The sequence below is a fragment of the Gymnoscopelus microlampas genome (genome assembly GCF_963454915.1).
Source record: "Gymnoscopelus microlampas genome assembly, chromosome: 1".
NCBI classification, from domain to species: domain Eukaryota; kingdom Metazoa; phylum Chordata; class Actinopteri; order Myctophiformes; family Myctophidae; genus Gymnoscopelus; species Gymnoscopelus microlampas.
Genome location: NC_139962.1, coordinates 27,919,368 through 27,942,661, shown reverse-complemented (window position 1 = coordinate 27,942,661; position 23,294 = coordinate 27,919,368). Strand labels below are relative to the sequence as shown.

Here is a 23,294-nt window from a genome sequence, read left to right as displayed (position 1 = left end):
GTCATTTTTCACTGCCTAATAGATATGCACAGTACAAATACCCCCTTAATTATGAACATGAAATTCGGGGAGTTTGGTTGTTTTTAAGTTAAATCTGATTGTCACATCAATATTGGGTTCCTGCAGTACCAGAGACTGCCGTTTTACGACTGCAAATGTGACCGCAAGGTTGCATATAATGCAATTTTTTGCCATTATTTCGCATGAATTTAAACTACTGTTTGTGTTATGATAATGCACACTGAGCGTGATTATAACGAAGCGACGATGCATCATAAATATTTCTAGAAACTAGGTCAAATTTTCACAGCAAATAAAATCAACCTGAATGAATGAGGTATTCACCAAAATAAAAGTTTGATGTGAAATAATCGCGACACATTTGCGCATCGTTTATTGACTTTGCTCCTGGTGTGTAATGACCTTTAGGAGCGCGTTTCTAGGACCCTTGTTGACGCCAAACAAGGGAGTTGTGCAAACAAAGAGAGTGCCCACGCTGAGTGCGGCATCCGAGTTGGCAAGCCATGGTGGACAGAATAGGTTACCACCTGTTTTGAAATTGTGTATGCAGGACGTTGAGTGATACAAAACAAGTGCCCCGTCCCCAGCACGATCGCAGATGAGTAGGGTCCTAGAAATCTTATCTTATCTTTTTAACCTGACCTGGTAAATCAGTGGTCTGAATGTACAGTACTATAACCTCAAATATCAACAACAGGCCCTGATGTGATGTAATGTAACCTAATAACTCATGATGAAGCATGACTGCACGGTCTGGTATGTGAAGCGGGCAAAGGAAATATATTCATCAGCACTAGGTAATATGTCAGTGCTTCTATGTTGTTGCATAGAAGCGTGCCATCGCTTTATTATAGGAGGTCAGGGGGGAAATTCTTCAAAAGCTGACTCTGCAGTTTTTTTTTATATTCTTGTTTTCACCCTCGATTAAGATAGTAAGATACATAACTCTGGAATGGTTGGTCCATGAGGACTGTACTCCCTATTTGTTACACACAGAATTGCAACACTGCCGAGCAGCATTGGAACTGTGTTTAGTGGATTAAGGGAGTATGATTCTTCCAGCTCTTACTGTCATCGGCCTGTTTTCTACCGTAAACTAAGGTTCATCATACTTCTCTTCACACTTCGTCATCATCAGTCATAATCATGACCGGTCATGCATGCTCATATTCATGTTCATGCATGCTATTGACAGTCATTATTTTCAGTCACAGCTGGTGGTGAGACTAGCCCAATCAGTAGCACCTTAACACAGACTATCTGAAGGACTGTTTATCTATTGTTCTGCTCAGCAGGCTGTCCATCTAATGTTGATGTGATTTATTTCATTTTCTTCCCTCCCTCTACTTCTCCTCTTCCCTTTGTACTCATAATCTTCCAGTTCTTGGGTACAGGGATAAACTATTCAATCATTCACACCAAAAACCTACCACTCAGGGGAGAATCCACAATCAAGGTATAGTGAAACTATCTCTTTTTAGATGCTCCCCTCTAGAAAGTCTTCCAGTAGACCTGTTAAAGGATCTACACCATGAATTTTAAAAAATAATAATATTTAATATCATATTTTTTACATCCCTCAAATGTTTTTCAAAAGTTTTGAGCCTAAATCAAGCCTCAGATATACTCATTCCAACTAACTTCTCTCTGGCTTATAAAGCACTTTCACCTGCAATACCACATTGTCCTGTTTGGCACGGGGCGCTATTAAGCCAGTTTGTATGCATGTTATCTCTAAAAAAAAAACTTTAAAAAATCATATATATATATATATATTATAATTTTTTGGGTTGGAACTGAAAAACGGGAGGGATTGTACCCTGACGTCACGTCACGTCAGGGTGCAAATCACTTTGGCCTGTTTTGAGACCAATTTACAGAAAAACCCAGATTTGCTGTGAAAGCCTGAGTGTTCAAACTGGGGTATTTTTGGGGATATAAGAGAGGTAGGGGAGACCAAAAACACAAAAAAGAAGAAAAAGTTAAAATTCATGGTGTAGTCCCTTTATTAACACATCATCATGACTTGATTATTCTCTCTCTTCACTAACCCAGTGGTTCTCAAAGAGGGGTCCTTGAGGGGGTTCCAGGGGTCCCCAGCAAAATGATTGATAGTTAGCAACCAAGTGGACCCTTATAGGTCTGTAACTTCGACAGTGTACAAATGGAACCAAATGCATTTGGTTCCATTTCTCTCAGAGTTATGGGCGTCCGTGGCCTTAATCTAATGCATATCAAACTGGGGGGGCCTTGAAATTAAAACGTTTGAGAACCACTGCACTAACCGACATGTGTACTTTTCTTTCTTTTCACCTTGACCTGCACTGGTCCAGCGGCACAACATTACAAACTCTTAACACAACTCTTGTCAAGCAATACTACTAATCTTGGCTTCCTGTGTGGGTAACCTCTGGGAGCTGTGGTTTTCCCAGTGCAAAGTGGTGTCTCTGATGTGGTCGTGTGCATTGTGAATGTGTTGTCTCAGCAGGGCTCCATGTGGTCAGTCAACTGCCTGAGCCCAGATTAGGGAGGGAGTTTGCCTGCTGGCAGCTCAGTCCTGATTGACAGAGAATGAGGCCCCCCTTTTGGGCTTGCAGTAGAGACGAATGTGAAAGAAGTTTATATTATGTGGATTTGTGTAAAATAGGCTTCAATTGATACAGGTTTATGTCTTGAGAATGTTCAAACCGTGTGATGTGTCTTTTAACGGGTTTATGGGATTTGCAGGAACATGGCAAGTAGCCGTTTCATTTCTTTGTCTGTTGTTGGACAGGCAAGCCATGCTTGGAGTCAGAAGTGTAGTGTGTGTGTGTGTGTGTGTGTGTGTGTGTGTGTGTGTGTGTGTGTGTGTGTGTGTGTGTGTGTGTGTGTGTGTGTGTGTGTGTGTGTGTGTGTGTGTGTGTGTGTGTGTGTGTGTGTGTGTGTGTGTGTGTGTGTGTGTGTGTGTGTGTGCGCGCGCGCGCGCGCGTATTTAGTGTACTGGGATTATTTTCAGACCATAGCAGTTATTAATAAAGGTCAATGACCAGTAATGTGATTGTAATGCTTGACCGTTGTGGTCAATGTCACGGTGGTCTTTATTGTCTTATGTACAGGTACATCAGAGTCAAATGAACTTTTGTTCGGTTTCTCAAACGTTAGAGCAGCATTAGTAATAAAAGTTACTAATTAACAGTTAATAATTAAAATCCTATATGTGTCTTTATTTGTTGAAATAAATTACACAAAGCTGAGCTGAGTTGAAGAAACTTTAGTTGGAACTGCAGCCTATTTTTGATGGACTGAATGAATGAAATGATCTCTATGAAAGGTTTCTTTTTGCATCAAGACTGTAGCGCTGCATGAACAGCATGTCATGTGTTGTCCATCTTTCATTTATAGTTAAAGGGATAGTTCACCCCAAAAATAAAAAAAAATCTATCGATTAGTCACCCCATGGAGACTTAAATTCATGGATATGTTTTAGTTTTTGTCGCATTCCTAAGCCAATAATTTGATGCAGCAGTTCCGGTAGGAGACACAAAGGAGACTCTTTGTGTCTCCTACTCTGAACCGCTGCCGGTCATCAAATTATTGGCTTAGGAATGCGACAAAAACTAAAAAAAATATTAAAGTCTCCATGGGGTGACTAATCGATAGATTTTTTTTGGGGGGGTGAACTATCCCTTTAAGTGTATTTGAAGTCTTGTTCTTAACTAATGTACCTTGTAGCCAATGGCATTCTTGTAGGCTAGGTCTACTAGTGTGTGATCTCTCTCTGCGTGCGCGTGTGTGTGTGTGTGTGTGTGTGTGTGTGTGTGTGTGTGTGTGTGTGTGTGTGTGTTTGTGTGTGTATAGGTGTGTGGGCCAGCCTGCGCTCTAGCAGCAGGCTCAGCCATCATCCAGCACCAGCAGATGTGGGTGCCAGGCTTGCAGGGAAGGATCTAGCGCCCCCCGCAGGTAGCAGCAGTCTGCAGGCTCAGCTCCTCAAACAGCAGGCAGCCCTCTACATCTTCGGAGAGAAATCCCATCTGAGGGTGAGCGAGAGACAGACATGAAACCTGAGACCCGGTGGCTCAGAGGTCTCCGTGTTATAAAGTAATTTAGTGACTTCCTGTTCATTTGTGTTTGCTAGTTTTACCTGCCAATTGAATTATACAGAGATAGAATGATACGTGCTACTTAAGAAATATGGGTAAATGTTATACCGTCTATATATAAAGTCTGCTTTCCTCTCGTGCACATGGAATTTTTGGAATATCCATTTAATTAAATTTTCAGAATACTGCCAGACCGGTGGAAAGACCAAAAATATACAAAAAGAGTAGAATTCGGCACTGTCCATCATTATTGCTTAATCCAGCAGACAGTAAATTACCATCCCATAAAAGATGTTTATTCTTTTTGCTTTAAATTCACATTCATCTGTAGTTTTATTCTAGATTTGTGTACTAGATTTAATACTGCACTCAGTGCTATTTTTCAAATTAATTTATTTTCTTTTGGCTAAAAGGGGAAAGTAATAAAGCAATGAATTGCATGTCTGGGGGCTCATAATGTAATAACAGCAGATTGTGTAAAAACTGCAGCACATAAGGTAATAAGAGAAATATGTGTTGTTAGAGGGTATTCTGTCATTAATAGCCATATAAGAAGCTTTCACTTTCTGGGAAAAGTTCAGACTTTAATGTTTCTTTTCTGTATCCTGGCTTTGTCTGATTCTCAAAGTTCTCATTTTATAACTTACGATAATACAGCCAAAATAAAGGCAACACCTGAGTAAATGAGGCATAACGTATTTTGGGAGCCGGTTGGGTACATTTTCCTGGCATGGATTAGGGCCACTCAGCTTCCTAGAGTGCAAGATTCAATATAGCCGTTGTCCTGCATGCTGTGTACCAATGCCAGTCTCACACATTAATTGCACTTGGCTAATGTTTCTGTGAAGTGTTTATATCTGGAGGTGAGTGAACTTTTGCAGGATGACCCCCGTGGATAATAATCCACGGGACACAACTAGCCACTGAATGGTTTCAGTTATCAAATCATAACCTTACTGTATAGACTAGACAGAGCATGGGTCTTCAACAGGGGGTACATTAGCCCGAAAATAGCCAATCTACAAGCTCACAACGCGCCGCAGAAGACGTTTGGTGTAGAGGGAAAAAAGAGCAGACCAAGTACAGAGCCAAAGATTAAGTTTACTATGTATTGAGGGTTTAAGTGGTTAGTTTTCTGAAAGTACACATTAACATGAATCCAACATATCAATAGAAAAGTGAATGTGTAAACAACAGTGTTGGGATAGTTACTAAAACATAGTAATATGTTACTTATTACATATTACTTGTTTAAAAAGTAATGTAGTTACTTTACTTATTACTCCCTGCCAAAAGTACCTAGTTACTTATTACTTTAGTTACTTTTTTTTTCTCGACCCCAGTAATTTGCATCCTTTCTCCCCAAAAGTCTGACTTTGCATTTTCAACATTAGCAGTTGTTTTTTTTCTCTTTTCTGCAGCCTACATTGTAAAATCCTCATTGTACACTCATTTGAATTATATTAACACTAAGACTTTTACAGTGTATGAATTCATAACTTACAGACTAAATGAAAACCATTTGACGACTATGAATTGAATACTAAGGACCTCAATGGAAACAAGTATTTTAAATGTATTTAATGTATTTTTTGCCTAATAAAATATTCAAATTCAAACACCTGGGCTCAAACAGATAATGACTCATCATGAGACACAATCTGCGTCAGACAGAAAACAGACGTCAAACAGTCAGTGACCTATAGTATATATATATATTGAAAATAGCCGACCTACAAGCTTACGGCGCATCTTCATCGGTTAACAAGTCGCTTATAATAAGCAGACATGGCAACACTGTTTGTTCCGGTTTAAGGGCGGCCCGCCCTTCCGCAGCTGATAATAATTCACACAGACAAGTGCGCAACGTTTCCGTATCCGCTCTAGACCGGATCAGCAAGCAGCCTGCATAGCAACTCGATCCCAACCAGTCTATCATTATATCAATGGACCAAAAACAACACAGGATCAAATAAACACACTCAAACCCAGAGTACCACCGAGGCTCGTGAAAAAAAGTAATAAGTTACTTTTTGAAAAAAAGTAAAGGTAATATTATTACTCAAAACGTGAAAGTAATTAGTTACGTTACTAGTTACTGGGAAAAGGTAATAATATTACTTTAAGTTACATATTACTTTAGTTACTTCCCAACACTGGTAAACAAACAAAAAACACTAATGATAGTGCTGTCAAATGTCTATGAAGCGAATTATAGTATATGAATTCTATGAAAAAGTTTAATCTGCAACACAATTTTATACAATATGTAGTGGGGGTCCCTGCTTCATCTCTCTCTCTCAGCCAAGGGGTCATTGGCCTAAAAAACTTTTAACACCCTTGCACTAGAGGACTCTGGATCGTGTCAGATACTGGGTTTTCCAGCCCCTGCCCAAAACGGTAAACAATGAACTGAATTGCTGACCCTCTGAATATCCCAGATACTTAAAGAAGCTGGTGGTGTATTCTAATGCCCTCCCAGCTACTACAATGTTAGTGTTTCCATTGGCTTTAACCAAAGGGACAAAGACTTCAACACAGAATCTGGACAATAACATGATGGAAAGAAGAAATAGAAAGAGGAAGGAAGGAAGTAAGGAAGGAAGCAAAAGGTGTTTTTGTTATTACTGTTATCATGCAATAGGAGGCAAAAACTCTCACTTAGTCCAAGAAAAAATATCAAAAGGTGGAGGGTGGTAATGAATTAACTCCTATCATTATTATTTGTATTATTTTTATTTTTATTATTTTATTTTTAATGTTTTTTTTAAATGATGAATTTGCTATTATTGAAATCTCTTTATTTTTGACAGGGCTTAAAACTGGATTCTTCTGTGAACTGTGAACTGGTACCGGTAGAGTTTGCAGACACACGGCAGGTGAAGGCTGCTTTTAAGAAGCTGCTGAGGGCTTGTGCTCCCAGCGCCACCTCCACAGACACAGAAGACTCCTACCTCAAAGCCTTGGAGGACTCTGAATGGATCCAGCAGGTGAGACTCTATCTGTGTCACTTAATGCCTAATGTATGCCTAGTTCCACAACAAGTACTGATATTCAAACCAGTGTTGCATCGCTATCGTACAATGGGGCATAAATAACACACATATTTCTCTGACATAATAGGCCGATGGCTATGTCCCACTAGTGTCTAATGGCACCAACATTGAGCGGGCGGGTGGGAAACCCCACTCTCCTGAGTATGACATAATGGCCCGCCGTGTGAATTTGATCAATGACCCTGAGAGTCAATGGGTGAGAATTGTGTGAGAGTGACCCAGCCCTCCACTCTCACTCATCTTCCCGTGTGTGACTTTCACATCATGGTAAAGCCACTCTGCAGCCTGTTTTCCCAAGGGAAATGGATATGTACACAAAGATGGGAGAGCAGTGGAGCTCTTATCATGTTATCTGATTAACCTCCTGCAACCTATGTCCTTACATTTAGCATGTCATAGACATTGGAACAATGTTATCTGTGGGAAACCCTGCTTTGGCAGCAGGCAGAGCTTGATCAGCACTTTCAAATAGCTACAGTAGCTAGTCACCTGAAGCCGGAGTTACACTTAGTTGTGCACCGGTGTCACGCGCCAAAACGTGTGCGACAACCTCACACAACTAAGTCAGGCTTGAGAATAATAGCGATCAGGCCACAGAGTGAGAAAACTACTTGTGCAAGTTTATTTTCATTCATGCGTGCGTTTATGTCGATCTCCCACAGCTTCACAAGATTCTGCAGCTGTCTCTGATTCTGGTGGAGCTCCTGGACAGTGGCTCATCTGTTCTGCTCAGCCTTGAGGATGGCTGGGACATCACTACGCAAGTGAGCAAAAATACACAAACACACATACAGACATCTACACAGCGGCTCTCAAACGTTGTAATTTCAAATACAGACCTGTAAGGGTCCATTTCAACCGCCCCCCCCCAAAGGAACCCTGAGAGGACCCCACATTGAGAACCACTGATCTAACAGAAGCAGAGATGGGGACGATGTGAGAAGGAGGAGAGGCTGAGCACAAGGCAGCTGAAATAGCACAGACAGGAAGTTAGCATGGTGCATTAGTCACTGATCAGGAAGTGGGTCATCTGTGAATCAGCCACACCTGTCAACCCAGTGGCTCAAGTAACTACTGGCCGTTTCTGACCTGATAAAAACCCACTGAACTGCTCTCAAACCATAATACCTTATGTCACTGATTTGTTTTGATTTTATCCATGCAAGTGTATGGTTTTGATTTAGAGGCATGTAAACAAAAGTCTGTTTTTATCCGCATCAATTCTCTGTTGCTCCGTGCTGCTACACTCAGCATTTTGTCACATTTCTGCTTAGTGAGCTCACATTTTCCACAACAGACCTGTTAAAATGTGCATGTGTTGTGTTGCAACAGTGTGTCCTTCGAATGTGTTTACGGGGGTCTGTAATGGCCCCCGGGGCTGCTGTCTTAAAAAGCAAAAGCGCTGGTTCATCTCCGCCAGGCACACGTTAACAACTGGAGCATCTCCTTCTCCACGGGCCAGCAGCGGCCTCATCCCACCAGTGCAAACATCAGGCCAGCGCGGGGAAATGGGCTCCATATCGGGTGTCAAGTGGAAACCTTGTATGTCCAAAACTGTTACTTGTCAGGGAATGTAAACAATTTTACCTGTGTTTCAATGAATCCAATGTAGCTATTATATAGACACAAGCTCTTGTTAATATACATTTCATCTGTTCAATATTTACATATTGACTACATACAAGGTAGGGCATTAATTTGTGAAAAAACATAAGTTGAAATGTGAAGCGATACAAGGTTTCTGCCTGACAGCAACGATACGCTTTGACCTCCATGCCTCCAGCCGTAGCCCAAAGACACCCAGCAGACAGGATGCAAACCTCTCTCCTGTTGGTATAGCATTTCTTCTTTAGCCTCTCCCTCTGTTTTTCTCATTCCTTGCATCTCTTATCTCTGGGGTTCCCAAACCTTTCTATGCCAAGGTCCCTCAAACAGCCATAACATCTGGCTGCGGCCCCCCATTGAAAATTAATTATGAAAAAAAGGGGAAAAATGACATGCCCAAAATAGGGACACCAGGTTGAAAGTACTTTACCCATTCAGCTATAACGCGTTCTCTCTTCCGCGTCATCAGTGCCCATATCCTAGGTGGGGTTGGTGAAAGGGCCTCTCTGTGTGGAGTTTGCATGTTCTCCCCGTGTCTCCTAGGGTAGGTACCCTCATAAAAACATGCAGTAATCCTGTCTCTATACTGCCTCCCCCTGGTCAGCCGGGGCGCCTGATGGAGGGGAAAGGAACTGGTTGGAATAACGTGTTCCTTCCACGCGCTACGTCTAACCAGGGAACCTCCCCCCTGTCGGGTGATAAGAAGCGGCTTGCTAGCTCTCATGCATTGAAGAAGGCATGAGCTCGGCTCTAGGTTCTCCCTAGGCTGGCAGAGGGAGTGCAGCGCCCAGGATTACATAGGCAATTGGCACTGGGTGAAAAAATGGGTTACAAAATCGTGGGATAAAAATTAGGAGTCAATTTTTTTTTTTTTTAGCTATAACCATTATTGTCTCCGCCAGGAGACTATGTTTTCACTTTCCGTCCCCCCCCCCTCGGCCAAGCTAACATTGGTCAAGCCTCACGTGACACGTGACAATACGTTGAAAGAGTGTGCTCGGATTGGCTAGTGAGACGCATGACGTATAGCGGCCTTTAAATAGATGTGTCACTTTGAAAGAGTCTTGGTCTCTTTCAAAGTGAGGTAAGACAGGAATAATCACGAAATGGCTGAGAAATGGCGGAGCAATACATTATGTAGACACACTGGTGTCATCACAATACGTAATATAAATAGCTTAGACAGGATTAATCAAGAACAGTACATTCCAGTACAAACTGATATCACAGTTGATGACAGTTGATAGCACGGTTCTGCTGGCGGAGACTTGTGCTCCGAGGAGCACATTTTCTAGTTTTATACTTTGGCCATTCAAAAATAGCGGATATACAAGCTCATAGCGCAGTGCCGAGTGCCACGCTTTGATCAATCTTGATGATCTTGAGCAATTTTTGTAAATCTTTGAATATACATTTTTAAAGCGAACATTTTAGCTTCTGGGGGGGTCCCTGGAACAAAATATTTTGAGATGGGGGGTCCGCGACCAAATACATATAATTTTATAGCTCAAGTGGCTGCCGCTCAACCTCCTGAGCCCCTTTATGAATTGAAATAAAAAATGTTCTTTCTTCATTTTCCTCTCCTTTGTAATTGCCCCCCCTGGTGCCACCTGGCAGCCCCCCTGGGGGCCATGGACCCCCACTTTTAAAAAAAAACCTGTCTTATCTTATATCCATTCCTAAATCTGTAGTGGTCTCATAGTTATATAGGGGCTTATTTCTGTGCTAGGGGGAATGGGGCTGTGAATACCAGGACTTTTCACTACTACTCAGTACTCATGGCTGGATGTTCTTGTTGACCCCCCCTGGGGAAAACGTGCACTGTTTTTCCCACTCATTCCACACGTGTCGGGGCTCATTAGTTGGCTGGGGGGAGACAGTGGCGTGGAAGCAGGCCAAGCAGAAAGCACCAAGACAAAACATCCCTCAACTTTTGCTTTGCTGTGGCATGGAGCAATTCTCTCAATGATATGTTCAAAAATAAATGCCCCAACTTTTGGATTAAAGCACTTTGTGCGATGAGATGATTGGTACTGTAGCTCTTCAATACATGTGTCCGTTCAGAGTTTGAGACTGTTTCAAGCTAGCCTATTAACCCATTCAATCCGGAAACGCATCTGTGTCATTTTAGATTTGAGCTATAACCATTATCCCATTTATCACATCCCTCATCTCTTTTTGTTTGTCTCCTCCAATCTGTTCTCCTCTTGCAGGTAGTGTCTTTGGTGCAGCTGCTGAGCGATTCATTCTACAGGACATTGGAGGGTTTTCAGGTGTTGCTGGAGAAGGAGTGGCTGTCATTTGGCCACAAGTTCAGCCAGCGCAGTAACCTCAGCCCCAGCAGTCAGGGCAGTGGCTTCACACCCATTTTCCTGCAGTTCCTGGACTGTGTGCATCAGGTGAGTCTTAACTCTCCTCAAACACCCCTAGAGACTCTTAGCATTTAAACCCCAAATTGTGCAAAGTCACAGAACATAACGCGGTTACAGTACTACTTCATGAGCTCATCACATTCCTCCATAAAAGTAGAGGGAAGAAACTCAGCTGTCATTATCTATACACTCGGTTTAGTTTTGTACTTCGCAATCCCCACATCGGATAAGTAATTTAGACAGTGTTGCACGCCAGGACTTTGCGCAGAAGGCTGTTGCCCAGATGGTCCGTGAACCCAGTCAGGGGTGCAGGACTTTTACGTGCTAGCATGTTCCGGCATCCCTTGGAGCGTCTTCACGTGTTAAAATAGCATTTTTTTCATGCTTTAGGATAGGGGTGTGGGGGATGGAGGGCTGAAGCCTGATTTATACTTAGTTGCGCATCTGTGTTGTGTGGCGAAAATAGCCGATATACAAGCTCCCAACATGTCACATCGCAGCACTTTGGGAGCTTGTAGATCGGCTGTTTTCGGCATGCGACACGGCACTCAACCAAAAATGTATCAGCCTTTTTTTTACTGGAATGATACTGGGTGCAGCTGAAGTCCACTCTGAAATGCTAACTTTAGAGAATGCAATGTGTTTTGTATCTCCTGGGGTCCAGCGGGCCCACTCCCATACACTTACATCAACACATAGTTTCTGCATTTGTCTTTTTGAAACGTACTACGCCTTGGCTGCTAGGGCAGCCTGGTGGGGGCCCTATGTGCTGGAGGGCTATAAAGAGGGGGGAGAGCGGAGATTCGGACAAGTGCTGAAAATAGAAGTGCCTCATCCCCGAAACAGCTGTTGTTTTTGCCAACAGACCCAGGTGGCCTCCGTATATTCAGAGGAGCGCTGAGGTCTTCTCTCCACTTGGCGCCCTCGTACCTTGTTAAATGGAGACACTGGTCCGCTTGGCTCTGTCCACGATGTGTCTGACACTGGTGATATCACTGACCCAGGCCCTGTGGGACAGGATGGGTTCCGCTCTGTTAGTAATTGTGAGTGTATGTGCTGGAGAAGTGTGTAGCCATAACACGGGGGACCCTCCAACTCTCTCTCTCTCTCTGTCGTTGTAGATTCTGGGGCAGTATCCTCTGGAATTTGAGTTTAATCAGCACTATCTGAAGTTCCTGGCTTATCACCACATCTCCAACCGCTTCAAGAACTTCCTGCTGGACTCCGACTACGAGCGACTAGAACACGGTCAGTCAGTGCACTGTGCTGACATTTAGCTGTCATCTGGTATTAATCCATTGAACTCTGTGAATCTTCTGTCCTGATTTGCTGGATGGCGCCTGTTATTTTCACATGAACATGAAGCCAGAAACCTCTACAGTAATTTGATTGTGTTATCATGGATACAAGTACCGTATTCCATTTCATCTACTGTATTGAATGGCATGTTCTTGACCCAAGTGAGTGGAACTTAAGAGATGGAAGGTGTCCACTTGATGCCCCCAGTCACATACCAGTAACCTTTTGAATTAAACAAAAGTTATTTTTGATATAATCTTTCGCTGGTATATATTTTTTCACAATAACCATTCCACATAAATAAACTTATTTCCAACATTGTCCCAAGAAAAACAACAGAAACATATTCAACATAAAAACTAATTTTTCATATTTTATGATCAATGTAACATCATACTGTTGTTTAAGGAGACAGAGGGAATAAGGGAAGAGGGCACGATTTGTGCTGGGAGATTATAAGGGCAAGTGTGTCTGTTGTTGTTCTGTTTGTGTAACTGTTTTTTGTTTGTGTTATATATTTTATTTGAACTCATCTGGAACATTTACCAAATGATCTGTCATTGTCTATTCTTGTTTTATATTTTATAGTTGTTGGTTATACTCTGATGTGATTGTCATGTTACAACAATTCCAATAAAAAGTGTATTAAAAAAACAAAACAAACAGACAGCACAATCCAAAAAAACAAGACAACTTTTCAATAATACTCAATTACAAATCTGTTCCTGTCTGTGTGTGTTTTTCTTCTCCCTCCCTCCGTCAGGCACACTGTTTGAGGACAAAGGTGATAAGCAGGCCAGGAAAGGCATCTGCATCTGGGAGAGCATCAACCGAATGCACAGACGAAGCCCTGTGTTCTTCAACTACCTGTACTGCCCTGCAGAGACGGAGGTGAGCTCCTAGCATTAGGCCTGTCACCATCATGACCTAGCCTCGCGTGGCCAGACAATATCACACGACACACTGCGTGGATATTAGTCTGGTCCCTATCAACGATAGATTTTTTTCCAAGGGGCGGTTACAAAAAGATCCAAATAAGGTGATAAGCCCGCCCACATTTGGGTACTGGGCCTTGATTGGTCCCTCACGACTTCGGAGGGAGAGAAATGAAATCTCTATTGAGGGGGGCCAGACCTAATCTGCCGAGGGCTAAAGTGCGATGCAATTTTGCAAAGGCAGATTCGTCTGGAACCAGGCTAATCATGACCATGAGATTGTCCTACAAATAATTACGCTTCAATCACGATTGAATTGTGTTTTTGGCACTGAACATTGGAACACGTGAATACAAATTTCTGTTAGGCTCTATGACCAAAAAATGCGCTATTTACTATGGCCAAAATAGGCCATATTTAATAATAATTTACATTCAAAATGTTTAAAATAAGAGTGGAAATAGCCGATCGATGAGCTGACATTGTGTGACGTGTTGTGAGCTTGTAGATCTGCTGTTTCCGCTATTGTTGCAAATTGTTTGAAAATGTATGAACCTTTTTCAGCAGATGCATTTTATACAGATGATTGGAAACGATTCTGACGATTATGCAAAAACTAATCATCTCAAATAATTGCGATCATGCGATTATGTAATAATTGTGACAGGCCTGCCTATCATACCATGTATCATTGTCCTCCTTTCTGGTGGAGGAAGGCAAACACATGCTGCGTCTCATCTCAAGGAGTCATGCTGTGGTCTCACACATCAGTCAAGTATGGATGGACATCATATCCCATGAGGGATCATGGTGTTGTTTCTCTGATGGTTTCATCCAGACTGAGCAGCTGTCCTGTTCATCTGGATGTCCAGATGAATCATGTGTTCCCAGATTACATTCATAGTGATAGATCGCCTGTCACTCTTGCACAAGGCTGTGCCTTGAGATGATCATGGAAGAGCAGCACTTTGTTGATCATTGATGTTGGTTAATACAGGGGTTCACAAACCTTTCCATGACGGAGACCCCCAAATAGCCCTAGCCTCTGGCTGCAGCCCCCTATTGCGAAATAGCTTAAAAAATAAGAACAAAAACAACTGAGAAAGCTGATCTACAAGCTCAATGAGATGTTGCGATGCGATGCTTCTAGATCGATAATGACATGCCCAAAATAGGGACGCCAGGTTGAAAGTGGTTAAACTGGCACAATAATCGTACACATTTAATTTGAATTCAAAGTCAAATTATTCTCTATCATAAAAAAAAAAGATCAATTGTTTTTCTTTTCTTTCTGCTTTCCAATTGGTACCCCTCGGTAACCTTCTGGGTTGAAAGTAACCAAGGTATGCCAAACCCATGAGATGTACTCTAAGCTCTGGAATAAAGTTTTATTTTTTTTATTGTTTTGGAAGGGATTTTCTGGTCATAAAGGAAGCATCTCTCTTGCTTCCATCCAATTTCCAAACGAACTAGTGCCTAGTTGTCTGTGGGAAGAATGTTTACCCTGCATTTCTCTCTCTCTCTCTCTCTCTCTCTCTCTCTCTCTCTCTCTCTCTCTCTCTTTCTCTCTCTCTAAAGTTGGTGATAGTGACCCATATTCCAGGGATTTATAAATCAGGCAGCAGAGCAGCAGTAACAGCCTGCATGGTTGCGGACCCCGACTGGGCTGTGATTAAGTATTCGGAGAAGTGCTGAGTTCCGGTGGGGCACATGCTTTCCCATTAGCTTTAAAACGCACTCGTTGAGAGGATAAAGGGTTTATTGTTGTCATTCCCAAACATCATGTGGCCTGTTATTTTACACCACTATGGTATGAATAATCTTTGCCTTTTCTCTGTCAGCCAATTAAACTTCTAATTGACGGGGCAGCATATGGCCTACACAGTGTGGTGGAGCGTGCTTGTGACCGTTAAGACCTAAGACCTTTACACAACGGACTACTCTCTGTCACCATCTGATGCTAAATTAAACCTTTCCGTCCCGTAGGCAATACTTAAGCCCTGTATCAGTGTCCCTAGCCTCACGAAGTGGGACTACTTCACGGACGAGACCCTGTCCACTGGTCCCTGCTACGACTGGAGGATGATGACGGCGCGCTCCGAGAGCGTGGAGGAGACGCACACCATCTCTACCAGCAAGAGGAGGATCGTTTGGCCCTGCTACAGCAGTGTGAGCCGGGCCCAGCCTGATGCCATTACCAAGCTGATGGCTGTAAGTGCCTCAAACTCCTGTTTAGTTTACTCTGTGTGTGTGTGTGTGTGTGTGTGTGTGTGTGTGTGTGTGTGTGTGTGTGTGTGTGTGTGTGTGTGTGTGTGTGTGTGTGTGTGTGTGTGTGTGTGGTGAGTATGGGTTCGATTTGGGGTTCACAAACGTTTCTGTGTCAAGAGCTTGTATATCTGCTATTTTTGAATAGCCAAAGTATAAAATAATATAACATATAGTATACAATCTAAAATGACACAGATGTGTTCCCAGATTGAATGAGTTAAAAGAAAAAGTAAGAAAACAGCGATCTACAAGCTCACGTAATGTTATTATCTTTTATACAGTACACATACAGTATATATCATTTTTGTCCTTAATTTTCCTTTCTCTTTCAAACTGGGCCTCCAGGTGACCCCCTTGAGTACCGCAGCGCCCCACTTTGAAAACCATTGTGTTCGACTACAGCCTCTTTTCCTATTCTTTCAGGACATTGAGAAGCTGGAGGCTGAGCTGAGCCAGGCGCCAGAGAGGTGGCAGGCCACTCTGGAGAGAGTCCGAGTCAGCATTCAGGAAGACCTCAAGCAAGAGGGAAATGTGAGTGTTGACATGATGATGATGATGATGATGATGATGATCATCATCATACAATACCTCCTCACATAGATCAATGTTTTTACAGCCTGGCCCTGCAGGAGGCTAGCCATCTATAAGTGCGTGTGTGTGTGTGTGTGTGTGTGTGTGTGTGTGTGTGTGTGTGTGTGTGTGTGTGTGTGTGTGTGTGTGTGTGTGTGTGTGTGTGTGTGTGTGTGTGTGTGTGTGTGTGTGTGTGTGTGTGTGTGTGTGTGTGTGTGTGTGTGTGTGTGTGTGTGTGTGCGCGCGCGCGCGCGCCAGTAGGCTAACTTAGTACCTCCATTTCTTTTTCCTACATAGAGTTTTATATTTTCTGAAATATTTAACTTTTTTATTTTTATAATGGAAGCTAAAGGTGCTCCGATCAGACTGAAACCGTGCCCACATTTGGAGTCATTATGTCATAAATATGTCGTAGATGATTGACATCACAGGCTGGCCACATAAAGTCCGAGACCCACATTCGAGCCACGCCGTTCCCGTGTGGATCCCAAGATCCACATTATTACATTTTTATAGGTTATACATCACATTTATTTTCGCCTGTTTTCAACAGCAGCAACATGCAGTCATGATGAAGCACAGTGTATAAATCAACGTCTATTTACCAGAAGGAGGTCGCCAGTGGTGGAAAGTAACTAAGTAACAATTTTGAGTTACTTTTTACTCTACTGGAGTATTTTCAATACTTTTACTTCTACTCCACTACATCTCAGAGGCAAATATTGTACTTTTACTCCACTACAATTATTTGAAAACTTTAGGTACTAGTAACTTTGCAGATATAAATTACTATATTATAAAACATACATTAACCACTTAAGCCCTATTTTATACATAGGCTATTTGAAAATAGGCGATCTACAAGCTCACAACACAACGCGTTGTGAGCTTGTAGCTCTGCTATTTTCAAACATTACTACTTTTACTTTTGGTACTATAAGTATATTTTGATGACAATACTTTTGTACTTCTACTCAAGTAACATTTTGAACACAGGCCTTTTTCCTATAACAGAGTATTTCTACACAGCAGTATTGCTACTTTTACTGAAGTAAAATATCTGAGTACTCCTTCCACCATTGGAGGTCGCACAGCGATAACCAACGTTTCGGCCAACAAGTAGTCTTCCTCAGGGTTTTAACAATCAACTTATGACATAAAATGTTTTCATTGCTTTTAATGTAATTAATCCCATAGTCCATATTCCATACCTTTTCAAATAAAATTATTCAAATAAAAAATAAAAAAGCGAAAATATCAGATCTGCAAGCTCACAACATGTCTTTGTGAGCTCGTAGATCTGTTATCCCCCCCGATAATTTCTTGTACGAAGAAGTATATAAGACTTAACCCATTAAAACCAGCAAAGCATTTGTCATTTTAGATTTTTGCTTTGGATATTCAAAATGAGTAGATATACAAGCACACTTCGTGCCGCACTGCAAGCTTGTACATCTGCTATTTTTTAACATTTTAGAAAAATCTTGAAAGTGTGAGAACTACTGATTTAGAAGGCATCTGTAGAAACGGCCTCAGGTCTTAATGTGTGTGTGTGTGTGTGTGTGTGTGTGTGTGTGTGTGTGTGTGTGTGTGTGTGTGTGTGTGTGTGTGTGTGTGTGTGTGTGTGTGTGTTGCAGCTCCGTAAGCATTCGGCGGTGTCCATCTCAGGCCTTATCCCCACATCAGCTCTGCAAGCGTTCCAGAGACGCTCCATGGCACACCTACCGGACAGCGGGCTGGCCGAGGACAGAAGTCCCACCACGTCCACAGCCAACGGTGTCAACCGCCGTGCCGCCACACTCTACAACCAGTTCACGCCTAAAAACGAGGAGAACCGGTGAGTCCAAAGGCCCAAAGATAAATCCCTGCACAGAGTTCTAGAATTTGACTTAGGGTAGTTAGTTGCCGCAGGGGGCCTATTTAGTTTCAGAAGATTACACAGTCCACAGGTGTGCTGTGCTTCAATCAGTAACATTTATCTCAGAATTATATAAATCTAAGTTACTGCAAGTATTTGCAAAACATCACCGCATTTTTGTGTGGTGGATGTACAGTAATCACACAGTAAGGTTACATCAGGTACAATATATTCAGTCACTGTCTCTGTCATTTTCTACTGTCACTCACTTGCTATCCAGATTATAAAGAGCCAAAAACTAATAAAAGTACTTTTTCAGGTCTTATGAGGGGATTTTGTATAAACGAGGAGCATTGCTGAAAGCCTGGAAACCTCGCTGGTTCGTGTTAGACATCACAAAACACCAGGTGAGTAGGCTACAGGAGGCTCTAGCTAAATCCACACGTTCTGCTGTAAAAGTGATTTGTTAATCTGTGTGTGTGTGTGTGTGTGTGTGTGTGTGTGTGTGTGTGTGTGTGTGTGTGTGTGTGTGTGTGTGTGTGTGTGTGTGTGTGTGTGTGTGTGTGTGTGTGTGTGTGTGTGTGTGTGTGTGTGTGTGTGTGTGTGTGTGTGTGTGTGTGTGTGTGTGTGTGTGTGTGTGTGTGTGGACAGCTGAGGTACTATGACACCGGTGAGGACACTAACTGCAGAGGCCACATAGATCTGGCCGAGGTGGAGTCAGTGCTGATGACAGCCCCGACTATAGGAGCTCCGAAACACATCAGTGAAAAGGCCTTCTTTGACGTGAGTAACTCTGTGCCATTACCTCTGTGAGACTGGGATAAAGTCAATATTAAGTCCTATTCATACTTGGTTAGAAAGAAGTTGTGGTCAAAACTGATGTTTTGACGTGTTTTCAAGTAATACGGAAAGTAAAACGTTTTGTTGAGTATGACATTTCTACATATTTCGAACTATTTGACAGCCCTAATTAGGGCTGTCAAGTGAATAATCGAACCTCGAATAGGAAAAATGTGCTGTCGGGCAGAAACCTCTTATCTCCATATTTAAACTTTTTGTGTTTTTCGTAAATTAAGGCCCTTCTTGATCACACTACAGTGTCACACAAAAGTAGCAGATCTGCAAGCTCGAACGCGGCGCGTTTTGACAGATGAGGTTTCCACCCGACAGAGACGATGTTGAGCACGGTCGCAGCAGACACGTCAACCTCAACACATTCCATGCTCATAACATTTACAAATCACAGAAGCCTTCCCCACCATTCAAGCAACATGATTTATCGCATCCAGATAAAAAAAAGACTCCACGCCGGTCAAACAAAACAGCATAAACTATTTGCAGTTTTGTAGCCTGCTCTTGACAATCGGCCATGAGTGCCCTCTTGTGCATTATGTGCATCATTTTCTATGCAAAATAAATAATAATGATTAAATATAATCTAAAATCTGTCCATTTCTGACAGGTGCTCGGGTGGCGAATGACCTGCCCACCGAGTCTAGGGGTTTGAATCCACCGCTGTGCTTTCAGGGTGTTTTGAGCGTCTATACCAGTGGTTTTCAACCCTTTTCATATCAAGGTCCATTATTTATTTATAGGTATTTGAGCCACGGACCACCTTTTGATGAGATTTTGCCTCTCGGACCCAAAACGTAGAATATTTTGGTATCGTTGGATAAGATTTTGTCCACAATTCCATGTTGTATTGATGTTGGTACCATAGGAGAGATAACAGGCAAACGTTGATCAAAATAACAATTCTTGAATTAAGTAATGCAGATGTTTAACAACAATTTAACTCTCAAGAGTTAAAGATCTATAAGGGTCCATTTGGTTACCAACTCTTCATCATTTAGCTTGGGACCACCTGGAACCTCCTCAAGGACCACTGGTGGTCCCCGGACCACTGGTTGAGAACCACTGGTCTATACGAACCCCATGTTAAGGGGAGGGTGATATTTGTCGCTGCACGAACTCCTAAAGGTTGAGGCGGCACCTGTGAGCAGGGAGGGTTGGGCGGGAGGAGTGGGTGGCAGAGTCCTTCTGGTGGGGGCTCCTTACTGGCAGGTGAGTCAGTAGGATACAACAGTAGTGACAACACACTGAAATGTGTATGAGGAGGAATGAATTGGCTTAATGACTACATTGGGGAGAAAACGGGCAAAAACATACTCCAAATGTAATTTCTAAGCTCAGTTGACTGTCCTACATTTAGGTCGTTTTTATGGCATGACTCAATCTGCAAAAATGGTAAGTGGTAAATGGTGCATTTATATAGCGCTCACACACTCACATTCATACACCGATGACGGAGGAAACCATGCAAGGCACCAACCTGCTCCTCGGGAGCAATTAGGGGTTCAGCGTTTTGCTCAAGGACACTTCGACACTAACTCTGGGGGAGCCCCCCAGCCCGGGATCGAACTGGGAACCTTGCGGTTTCCAGTTCACTCTACCCGGCCACTCTACCCCTGAGCCACTGCCGCCCCTATATGTAGGCAAGAGGTTAGCCGTCTATGAGAGGGTGTGTGTGTGTGTGTGTGTGTGTGCGCGCGTGCGCGTGTGCGTGCGTGTGTGTGTGTGTGCGTGCGTGCGTGTGTGTGTGTGTGTGTGTGTGTGTGTGAGGGGGGGTGTCTGTTTGTCTCTTTATGTCCAGAGCCAATCCCGCAAACAGCTGGACTGATCGGCGCCAAACTTTGTATGCACACTGACAGTAGGCCACAAAAGTACCTCTCCTGTTCCCCCACTAGCTTCTACAATGTGTGTCAGTCATTGTATTCCTCTAGTCTATATATAATGATCGCTTAATGTTGTCTCTGCAGCTGAAGACCAGCAAGCGTGTTTACAACTTCTGTGCTTCGGACGCACCCAGCTCCCAAGTCTGGCTGGACAAGATCCAGAGCTGCATCTCTGATGCATGACCTCTGAACCTTGAATTCTCAGGGGTCAGGGTGTGCCAAAATCATCAAAACTGTAACTCGGGGGGGTGCCGCCAGGTAGCCGAGAGCAGAGACGTGACTTCCACTCAGCCCAGCTGTTAAATGACATTAATATGGGGACCACAGTGAACTGGTGACCAAAGTGCCTGGTAGTGGAGGATGTATCCATCCATCCATCCATCCATTCTTTCATATACCTTTCTGCCTGTTATTCTACAGCCTGTCAGGCAGGCTTGCAGCTTTAGTTTGAGATGAAGAACACTCAAGTCTCTGCTGTCAGCTCAGCTCAGGTATGGAGCACAGCCTATTCCATGCTTGCCATACCTTGGCATTCAGTGTGACAACTGATTGAGGAAATGAAAAAGGATGTGATATTGGCTGGGCACTCCAACAAGCACAATTGACCGTGTTCACAGGTGGGAAGCCAGGCGGGGAGGCAATCTCTGTCGCTGCATTAGAGACTCCTACAAGTTGGTCTGGGCGCCTGTTCGGCGGGTAGCATGTGCAACACCCTCCTCACTGTCAGGTGAAAAGAAGTGGTGACTGGTGATGTCATGTGTATTGGAGGAGATGTGGTTGTATGCCAACCTCCCCAAGACCAACCAGTAGGGGTCAGCAGTGATAGGGACTATTTTTTTTGGGGGGGGGGGGGTTGGCATAACAAATAAATTGGGTGGAAAATGAAAAAGGCAAAAAAAGACAATAAGAAAAGCATGTGATAAGCTTAAGTCAGGGGATTGCACTACCAAGGCAAGTTTAGTCTACTTTAGCTGTAAATAGATCAAAGCAATATCACTGGCCATTCGAAACTGTGGGTTCAATTTTAGAAGCAAGAAATATAGAATATAGAATTTATATCAAATATTTTACTATGAGGAAAGTTTGTTGCTGCTTAAGGAAAAGTGTGAACTGCCAAAAAAACTCAGAGATTTTAATGCACAATACGACAAGGCAATTTGTTTGCACTTACCGTAGCTCTATAATATGCACTCCTTATGGAATTTTGATGTTCTAACAGATGCAGACAGCAAGGCAAAAGGCATTACGTTATAATGTACATATGACATTTCCTCTATCAAACAAATTAATTGAAAAGATTTTGCACAGTAAAGTTGAAAACCGTTACCTGACGTTCTCTATTTAAATAAGTGATGTTTTCTCTATTTTGTTTAAACATTGTGAATGTTTATGACTCATGGATAACATGTTCATTCCTTGTTATGTAAATTATTTTTTTATTAAAAGTGTAACTCCATTCTCAAGTCACTTGAGTCAAAGTATGTAACTCAAGTGTGATGGCTTGACTTTTTATGTAAATAAGTGTGACATTTCATTTTATATATGTATTGAACGTGTGTATTTTTTCTAACCTTGTCTAACTGTAATGTGACCAACACATTTTTTTGCTATTTGTCCAAATATCTGAGTAGCCTGTTCCCTGTTAATGATGCTTCTGTTTTGAAAATGAAGAGGAGTTGACTGTACTTTGTTCAGACAGGGTCTGTGTCTTTTTAAGGGCTTTTACTGTAAGTGAGTCTATCAGTGGCAAGTTATGTTTGGTGTTTGAAGGTCATATTTGTCTCCTCTGTTCTCTGTGCATTGTATAAACTTGCATAAAACAAAGCAAAAAGAAAGATTACATGTTACTGTTGGGTGTTGGTCGATCTTTTTACCGTTTGTGGTGACACTAATTTTGTTTTTGAAAATAAATCAAAAGTGCTTGAAACCTCTCCAATTTGTGCTCATTTTGCCATGCAGATATATCACAGGAATGTTTTATTTGTCCATCCTTTTATGCCCATCAACAGTCAAAAAGCATACATTGTGCATTCACAATGTCATCCCGAATTACATGTCAGGAAATTGCTGTCTATATATTTAGACCAGGTTTTTTTCAGACCAAGGACCCCTTAGGTGAGAGAGAGAGACAAAGCAATTTCATACATACTGTATGAAATTGTGTTCCATATTAAAACATGTTCTTCTTTTTTTGTCCTTCTTGAGAAAGCCTTCCATGCAACTTGACAAGAGGCTTTCAAAGCTAGCTCATCACATTTAGCCTGATTGTCTCATCAATGTCTGTTGACCGTTGAGAGATTTGAGACTAGCTTGTAAGTATTCCACATGTTTTTTTCTTTTAAATGCATCTTTGATGGCTTCATAGATTAGTTTCACAGCAATATAATCAGTGTTGTGATTAAATGTAATGTTTGTTTACAAATTATCTTGATATCTTTGCTAATATGTTGGATTCATGTTCATGTATATTATCAGACATTAAGCGTTAGGAAAAAA

At 42.3% G+C, this 23,294-nt stretch overlaps 1 protein-coding gene across 4 annotated transcripts in view; it reads left to right on the top strand.

Moving 5' to 3' along the window:
- Positions 1–22,727, top strand: part of sbf2 (SET binding factor 2) — a 144,946-nt gene extending 122,219 nt beyond the window's left edge. For 2 of the 4 annotated variants that reach the window (XM_084065707.1, XM_084065705.1), the window contains 13 exons: positions 1,403–1,477; positions 3,859–4,037; positions 6,914–7,090; positions 7,819–7,920; positions 10,975–11,160; positions 12,255–12,381; positions 13,196–13,323; positions 15,354–15,578; positions 16,059–16,166; positions 17,843–18,042; positions 18,383–18,470; positions 18,715–18,846; positions 20,883–22,727. In XM_084065707.1, coding sequence (XP_083921833.1) covers positions 1,403–1,477; positions 3,859–4,037; positions 6,914–7,090; positions 7,819–7,920; positions 10,975–11,160; positions 12,255–12,381; positions 13,196–13,323; positions 15,354–15,578; positions 16,059–16,166; positions 17,843–18,042; positions 18,383–18,470; positions 18,715–18,846; positions 20,883–20,981 — 1,826 coding nt within the window. In that variant the 3' untranslated portion in view covers positions 20,982–22,727. The remainder of the gene's footprint in view (positions 1–1,402; positions 1,478–3,858; positions 4,038–6,913; positions 7,091–7,818; positions 7,921–10,974; positions 11,161–12,254; positions 12,382–13,195; positions 13,324–15,353; positions 15,579–16,058; positions 16,167–17,842; positions 18,043–18,382; positions 18,471–18,714; positions 18,847–20,882) is intronic. The other 2 variants (XM_084065708.1, XM_084065706.1) reach the window with 1 other exon arrangement.
- Positions 22,728–23,294: the final 567 nt, after the last annotated feature.